We start from the raw sequence: 8,805 nt of genomic DNA, 5'->3' as shown, positions 1-8,805 counted from the left end.
GTGAAAACTAAAGTAACACAAGAACGATAATGTGGCTAAACTGCCCTCAGAATGGGTCATATTGCAAAAGAATCTGTGTCCTACATTTCACAGTGTGTCATATTTTGTTTGTGTTACAAAAGTTGCAATTTACCAGCTCACAAAAAAATAAAGAAATAATGTTATCAGAGGTTATTTTTTCTCTAATTACCCAAGTATGATGTGCAAAACAGCTTTAAAATTTAAAGTACACCAATGTTTCCTCTTAAAGTACCACCGCAAGGACTGCAACAGTCAGAAATGTTACGATGCCATATATGTTGGCTTTAAAAGGCTAAAAGTAGATTTCAGTTTGAAAATAGTTTATTGCAACATATTCTTATTTCTTGAAAAGGCCAAAATCAGCACTTGATTATTTCTCCCTGCCTCCGAGATTCATTTAGTGTCCAAAAACTATTAAACATATAAATAAACCACAGAGTCGGAAGGCTAGGTAATGAAGCAATCAGTGTAGATGCTGGAGTTCTTTTTCCAAGTAAATCCCACGTGCAGCATCCTGCTGCTAAAAAAAAAGACTCCCTGATAACACAATAAAAAGATGTTTCCTTCTATTTGATTAAACTAAAAGAAAATACAACTGTGACCTGTTTTTGAAGGTTTAGTAAGTAGGTTTGGTACAACGGATTGGGCTCTTAGGTAGATAGGTGGATTGTCTCTCGTGTAACCTTGTCTACATCCATATATTAAGTTAGATAAAAAAAGACACTGAATGGACAGTCCAGGAGAGAGAGAAAGATAGAGAAAGCTAGTAGAGCCTGCGCTCTCCAAGCACGGTTATTGAACAACAAATCGATCCTAAATAGATCTTTCTCAGCTTAAAATAAAGAAGTGAATAATGTCAGCATTGTTTGAAACTGTCAGTTGATTCTGTGTTTGGATTCTCATTAACATAGCAGTTTTCTAGTCTAGCTGACCACTCAAAGCACTGTTACACCAGTAGCCACATTCACCCATACATGCGTATACCAAACCACCATCCTTCCAATCAATGAACAGCCCGCTCTACCTCCTGATAAGCCACAGGAGGTGCATACACAGTAACGGTTCCTTAAGGGTTATTGTCTATTTTTGCCATGAGCTTTAGATGTGCGGACCTACCTGAGGCTCGGTTCAGAAGGCATACCCTCTTACAAAGGAAGTTAAGATGGAGGTGGAGGGGAGGTGCTATGTGGCTCCTGAGGACTGTAGTCTCCTCACTGGGCACATACATCAGCCTGATAGGACAGAACAGCATGTCAGCTTCACTCAGTCCATCTACTCAACAAAGCCACAATGTGACAGCCTCCTGTGCGACGTGTGAAGGGATGCTACCACACGTTACGCCTAATGCTGACTTCTCCCTTCTCTCCATTCTCTGTTGACTTTGACAATTGTTAGAGCTGTTCTTTGAAGGCCTTTTCTTGTAAAGCCCGGGGACTGCGACAGCCACAGGCAGCTAGGCTTCAGTGAAGTGAATCAACAAGGTCAGCACTTTTCTGAACAAGCTGGGAGTCCAAATTACACCGAGTCCTTCTGGTGTAGCTACAACCTTGACATAATGTGCTACACACCTGAATCTTGATATCCCACAGATAATGTCCAGCAGCACAGAGAGGTCACTCGGAAATCCAAGCTGCTCTGGATACTCTGATTGAAACCCCACTCGCTTAGTGTACAAATAATAAGCTGACCTGGGTCTTCTCATACACCTGTTTTACAGAAGCAAGCCTCTGTATGTTTGCAGTTTATTTGATAGAGCCGAGTGTACTGCTGGTTTAGGTGTCACCCTCAGTGAGGTTTACTTATCGATCCATTCACGACTGACCTTCAGATGTATAGCCACAGGTAAGTGTTACTTACATTACCCTTGAGTCCAGCTGAACACATGCTAAAAACGTGTGATCAAAAGCAAATAAAATTGGAAATCATAACTTCCTTGTCTCCCTAAATGTCTTCAGTGCTGTTAGAATACGAGGTTTTCATAACATAGCCTATATCTAAAAATTATCTTACCAAGTGAAAAAATGAGCAGTGGGAGAGGTTAAACACGTCCGGAAGGCGGATAAATTTAGGATCTGATAATCGCAACAACTAGGCCATTGTTCCCTGCAAAACACTGTAATCTCCTGACCGAAAACGACCACAGTGCAAATGTTGTCTTTTACGCACAGAAGACAATTAGGATTTACGCACGAAAAGCGCGCGAGGGAGCTGAATTGAGGAGGAGGAGGAGGGAAGGTTTGGGTTGCCAGATAAGCAGATACCCTTAGTGCATTAAGTGTCACTTTGAAGAAAAATAATAAGAAAAAAAGCTCCCAGCTGTCAAAAGGTCTCCTAGCAACAGGCCAGCGCCTCGGTCCACAAACTACGGGGACGGTGAAGAGAGCAACCTCTCCTGTGCGAGCAGAATATCCTGTTGCATCCTTCGCAGAGCACAAGCACACGATCTGTACCAAATCCTACCCAGAGCACCTCACGGCTTTGGAGGAATTTACAGTATTCACCCCTCCTCCTCCTCTCTCAATGTGCCACAAGCTTACGCACCTCATATGAATGTGTTATGAGTCAGTCCCGTCCCCCTCTGGCGGCGCCTCCGTTACAGATCATTTGATCATTTGATGTCCGAGGTTGGGCTCCTTTTTTTTTTAAATCAGCTGCGACACGAAGGGAGGGTGCAGCGGCGACCAGATGCGCTGGGTTATCAGCAACACTTTATTGGTTACACTGTAGGACCTAAATTGTTACATTATAACCCCGCCTCTCCACGGCAGGTCACATGAATATGGACACAGTCGGGAGAGAGCGCCTCCAGATGGATAATTGAGGCATGGCAAATTGTTGGGGATGCCTCTGCGTGTGCTACATGCAGTATTGTAGACACTACCGGGACACCAGGGGTCCTCATAGGATTTCCACGGGGTGCCCGGCAAATTTGGCGATACTACGCTGCTCCACTGAAAGTAGCAAAAGAAGAAATATAACACTGTGTAGTTGCACGCATCTGTGAGATCATTGTTACCCTTATATTTTTGATATCAGTATTACAGGAAACGTCAGTGCAGTTTTATCTGTATACGACTGCATTTTGTCACTTGCAAAACATCATGACACATTTTTAAATGGTAAAATCACCCACTTCCATCTAGTGGTAATTGTGGAAAATACAGAAATTATAGAATTATATTCTATAAGTTATGATTGTTGTAAAAAAATAGAAAAGTTGGTGTTTGTTAATAAACCCTCTCAGCTGTATTTTGCATTGTTTCATCCTTTATCTGCCGTCTGCACGTACGCGGCGTTTAAGTGCTTCCTGTCTATAGCCTACTGACATTGTTACTCTCGTTGGGGCATTCAACTGCTAGTTTAGTGACCTGTAAAGTTAGTATGTACAGTACGCCACTCTTTTAAAGATGAACTTGCCCTTTAATTTTTTTTAAATATAAAAGGCTATTATACACATGAAGTCTCCCACCCACAAACTACCGTGAAACTTAGATTTTAACTTAAAAAACAAACAAACAAAAAAACGCTTCATATTTCCAATTGCACCTGAAAGCATCTTTAGTTCAGAGCAGGACGGGAATAGTTGGTGGGAAGGTGCGGGAGCTTATCTCAGGAAACACGCTACCAAATTCCTCACCGGGCAGATCCTGCAACTATTCATAAAGTCAGCTAACTCTTGGGTATTTGGGGGTAAGTTTTCGTGTTTCGCATTTTTACCCCCTCATAGGTTCTTTCTGCTTGGTTGTGGCGAAGTTGTTTCGGCCCCTTGTCCCATGGCAGCGACCGAGGCAGGGATGTTGACTGCACTGTCTCGCCACAGCTGGTGTGTCATTTACGGGGAAACAAACGGCTTTCCTGGCCGCCGTGGACTCGCGTATTGATTTAAAACGTAATTAGCTTTGACATATGCAAGTAATTGGACAGTAATATCAACTTATTATGTCTGTTTGTAGCCATGTCTGCATGGTATGTCGAAGTGTTGGTGGAACGTGTCAAATATTTACCCTGCTAACTATTCCTGGTATATCGCTAATATGCTAACCAAAGGGCTTATTAAGCGTACTTTTTAGCTACTTTAGCACTATGAACCTCCCTGACTACATGCTGTACTTTGAGGACTGCTGAATTTTGTTGTACGTGGAAAAAGGGATGCGGTAATATTAAGCGCTTATCATTAGTGATAAGATAATCATCAGAGAGACGAGTACCTATATAAACGATGTGTCTCTTTAGTCTCAATGGACAAGAATTCTGTGCAAACTGATCCTAAGCTAGCTTTGCTCAAATTGTTAAAATTCAGAATATAACCAGAAGTTATATCAAATAAATGCATAATCTGTGGGCCCCTTGTTAGGTCACCAGGAACAAGCCTAAGCCTACACATACTCTGTTTTTATGAAAGGCAAAACATCAGTGGGAAAGTACAGCAGGCTGTCTGCCGTTCAGGTTTCTCAGTGGCTCGTAAACCAAGTGTGTATGTGGAACTCTGACACTTTAATGTGAAGTTTAATGTGCATCAACAAGCCGAGACTCATTCTTCTGAATCAGCATGGATCTTGCGCATTCCCCACCCTGTGTAAAAAGCATGCACTCGAAGCCTGCGTGGGGATTGACTGGATTTTGGTAGCTTGATTCCATCTGACTGAGGAGTCTCTAAGCAGTGCTTCCCAAACTAAACTTCTCAAAGATTTTAAGACCTCAACGGACTTGTAAGGATGCACTGAAATCATGAAAATGTGTTTATTTTTTAAGTGACGGAACAATGCATGCCAGGTTGTTTTCCTAAAACTGAAATTGTGCAGTAAATGAGGTACTATTGAAAAAGAAAAACCTCCTAAGCTGGGATTTCTGAAGGGATATCTTGCTGAAAATTCGGTTTGTGCGTCCACTTCTCTGTGTGTCTGAAAATATAAACCTGTGTCACAATAAGTACCTTCTTTTCAGGGATGTGGAATTCCTATCTGTGGCCTATAGGCACTTGCTGACTCACCATGAAGAAATTCTACCTGCTGCAGCGCCCACCAGCTCCACTGAGATGTCCCTGGGAGGAATGATACACGGATGACAGTCTGAAGCAGGCCAAGACGTCCTCGCACGCATTTAAAAAGAAACTCGAATTAGTTTATACACACACAAAAAAAGGAACTGTGCACACGACCACTCCTACTCACTCATCACAATGCTGATGCCAGGACCACTGTGGGTGTGCCTGGCACTGATGTGGGTGGGAAGCTGTCATGCCCACAGCCTGTTTACGTGTGAGCCTATCAGAGTGCATCGGTGCTTGGAGACGTCCTACAACATGACCTTCTTCCCCAACATGATGGGCCACTATGATCAGGATATCGCATACAACCGCATGCAGGTGAGCCCTCGTAACATTACACAACATTTATCTGTAGAAATCTGTATGCCTATGCATCGTGCAAGCATACAGTGATTCATTTTTATTTAAAGGTCCAGTGTTTTATAGATTAGGCGGGCCAAGCAAGCTAAGTATGTGAATAATTGTCAAAAATGATTCAACCCCACAGAACTTATTTTAAATTCTAGTAGAATTAATGTAAAATTAGGCTGAATTTGTTCAAAGTGTATATTGGGCTATTGCAGAGTTTATTGACTTATCCAGGCAGCCTCTGGCCCACCTCAAAGGTTCTCATCAGTCTTGGTTTCCATGGAACGTTGAAAAAATGCTTCCTCTCCTTATAATTGGAAATTATACTTCAGGCCACATTCAGCGATGATGAATATCATGTCCATATAATTGTCATTATTAGTGCCATCAGCGCTGTTTGTGGCTCCGGTTACTAATTGACGGTGTCTCTCAGCCCATACTGAAGCACATATTGATTGAAATATAATTACCATTTTGTAATGGACTTCAACTGACACACAGTATTTACCAGCCACAGTTTGTCCACAAATCACATCTGATTGTTAAAAGAAATAGCGAGTGATTAAACTGTGAATCTGTCCACTTAAATTCTAAAGGGAGGCTTTTAAGAAACCTTTGCGGTAGAAGAAGGCTCTGCTTAGGGTTCCTCTTACAAGTAAAAGAAGTTAAGAAAGAAGAACATTCTTAGTTATAACAAAAATGTGTCACAAGCTTTAATCACTGACTAAGTCCAAAACCAAAGTCCAAAAATCACAAAAACAAGAGGCCAGATGGGGAGCAAAACAGGTGCATCCACAGTCATTTCACAGAATTGTGCACAGAACTAAGCAGAGAAAACAACAAAGAGAAGGCCAGGACGATTTTTATTCTGGAGGCTGATTAAGGAATATCAGACAGGAGGGAGACGAGACACAGGTGGAAGTAATTACACACAGCTGAGCACAACCTGGAGGAGACTGTCAGGAAGCAACACACAGGACGTGAAGAAAATAAACTGTCAAAGCTAAAGAGGAAATAACCAAAGCAGACTTAAAGTTCGACAAGAGAAGAAAACACAAACCACAAATACAGAAATGAGACAAAGAAAAACACAGGGAAGAACATTATTACAACTACAAATACACAAGGCGTGAACCAGAATTTAAGCTATACAAAATGGAGCTTATCACTATAATAAGTATCTATAATAGAACAGCAACATAATAGGACAACAATGAAGCTAAATAGGGATTAAACACTCAATATCACCAGAGCTAAGATTCACAGTTTACTTTACAGGAAATCAGCTCAGACTCACCCTAACAATAATCGAAAGCCTGCAGCAGCGACACCAAACAGAAAGTACTTAATTAATAACAAGTAGAAATCCAAAAAACTCCATTCTCCCTGGCAGCCATAAGATTTCCACTGGGCTTTGCTAAAGAGGCAAAAATGCAATAGAAATGGAAGGATGTGAAATAGCCATCAACACACAGTAAACGTGGAACGGTATTTATCAGAAAATCCATGGCTCTCAGCCGATCAGTGGAGCCAACAGCTAATTCTGCACGCTAAGCTGAGAGGCAGCTTTCTTTTTTAGGGTAATCAACATTTTTCAGCTCATTACTTTTGCAATTTGTGGGTTTCTTGTTGATCTTCTGATAAGTCAAATCAGTTTTGGGTTTTTTTCTTCATTTGCACGCACTCATGCGATTGCATGTAAGTATAGGTGGCTATGGGGTGCATTTGGTCTTGGTATTGACTGTTATTGCGTGACCACTTTTCCATCCAATTAGTGGGTGATGTTCTGACTAACACCTGGATGACTGATGAATGGTTGAAATGAGGCATGTAATCCGAATCCAAGCTAAGTTAATTTATCCTTATGTAAGTAACGCCTTTATCGGTTTTGGAACATTATTATCGGCATTTTTCAGGTATGTTTAAAATACCATATGCAAACATGTTATCAGGGTTTTTGAACTTTCAAAAGTCAATATCCAGATTGGCTCAAAATATCCAGTGGTAATTCAATGTATACCCATATGGAAAAGAAATAGTAAAAACTTATATGTGATTACTCATGAAAGTGGCCACTTTCTCATTACTTTCGTATATTGTTTTAGTAAGTATCCAAAACATACAAGTTTCACTATATAATTTTTCAAGGGATCTTATATCTGTTTTCACTCTTATATGCTTTTCATACAAGTTTCACACAAGACAGATACAAACTTTATAAGATTTATATATATCTTTTCCATATGGGTAATCTTGATTCAGGAAGAAAAACGACTTAATTGTGTTTGTGTTCAACAGAATAAGCGTACAATTATAACAGAAAGCACAATCATATATATGTTTGATGGTTGTTGTTTTTGTTTTTTTTCATTTCTCCAAAATTCTGTCTTCATCATTCGAAACTGCGGGAAAATCTCCTGTCCCTTTATTGTGTAAATTCAGGTCATGATTCAGATCACAGGGTAACATTTGGGCTGAGTTCAAGGACCTGTTGTTGTGATATAACTGTCTGATCATTTGTTGGCATCAACAAATTAGGAAAAATCTAACACAAGCTAAGAAGTCTAGCTGTATACGTAGAAGCACGTAGAAGCTGTGCTCTTGTATAAAGGTTTATAGACTGTACTGGGCTGTTATGTGCTCCAGTCAGTATTACACAACAGAAGTCAGTAGACCATCTCTTAGCAACAGTAACTCTCAAATGACACTGAACTGGTGTAATTAGAGATTTACACCCTGCAGTTTAAAATTTTCTTCCATGCATAGAATACAGAAATCAGTCTTCTTTTTCATAGTGGAAAAATATGCTTAATATCTGCTCAGATTTAGAGAATTCTAATCTTAAATTTGACTTCTCTTCAGACTAGTAGTGTTCTCTTTAATCACCACCCTTTGCTGTGACTAAAGTCTAAGTTTGTGTAACTGGTGTTTCAGCTTTGCTCCGTCAACCCTGTGGCACTTTGGCTAATGTGCTTTAAGACCATTTGTTGTCTTGCACATATCCTCAGCAGAAATGTTTCTCTAGCTGTTGCATCCTGTCTCCTGGCATTCCTGGGGGTTTGGGTTACGTGCATTTGGTGTGGAGTGTTGAGCATGATCTGTAGGAGTCTTTTGTGTGGCATCTGGCAAAGGTATCAGCTTCTTATTTCATGGCAACCTTGGCCACAGGCAACTTCAGTGACTTTGTTGTGAGGGCTCTTTGATTTCTGGAGGAAGGGGAGGGACACACCCAGTCGCACACAAAGCCTGCTGTGCATACCACAAGGAGTATCCTCTGTCTCTTAATACCCCCCCAACACACACACACACACACACACACACACACACACACACACGGTCCTACCTCCGCAGTCCTGTCTCCCAGGTGACAGGCTTACACTCTCTGGCCT

General features: G+C 41.0%; 2 protein-coding genes across 4 annotated transcripts in view; one reads left to right on the top strand and one right to left on the bottom strand.

The window, feature by feature from the left end:
• klhl32 (kelch-like family member 32) overlaps positions 1–2,750 on the bottom strand; it is a 34,196-nt gene extending 31,446 nt beyond the window's left edge. The window contains exons 1-2 of one of the 3 annotated variants that reach the window (XM_005741279.2): positions 2,563–2,750; positions 1,138–1,253 (exon numbers count right to left, since the gene is read on the bottom strand). In XM_005741279.2, coding sequence (XP_005741336.1) covers positions 1,138–1,160 — 23 coding nt within the window. In that variant the 5' untranslated portion in view covers positions 1,161–1,253; positions 2,563–2,750. Of the gene's footprint in view, positions 1–1,137; positions 1,254–2,031; positions 2,172–2,562 lie in introns of those variants that run through there. The other 2 variants (XM_005741280.2, XM_005741281.2) reach the window with 2 other exon arrangements.
• Positions 2,751–3,579: 829 nt separating this feature from the next.
• Positions 3,580–8,805, top strand: part of fzd6 (frizzled class receptor 6) — a 12,014-nt gene continuing 6,788 nt past the window's right edge. The window contains exons 1-2 of the mRNA XM_005741277.1: positions 3,580–3,711; positions 4,966–5,386. Of these exons, the coding sequence (XP_005741334.1) occupies positions 5,201–5,386 (186 nt within the window). The 5' untranslated portion in view covers positions 3,580–3,711; positions 4,966–5,200. The remainder of the gene's footprint in view (positions 3,712–4,965; positions 5,387–8,805) is intronic.

This window comes from Pundamilia nyererei, unplaced genomic scaffold (genome assembly GCF_000239375.1).
Source record: "Pundamilia nyererei isolate P.nyererei 1_Seehausen unplaced genomic scaffold, PunNye1.0 scaffold00109, whole genome shotgun sequence".
NCBI classification, from domain to species: Eukaryota; Metazoa; Chordata; class Actinopteri; order Cichliformes; family Cichlidae; genus Pundamilia; species Pundamilia nyererei.
The sequence above is the reverse complement of the archived record's forward strand: the minus strand, read 5'-3'. Positions and strand labels throughout refer to the sequence as shown.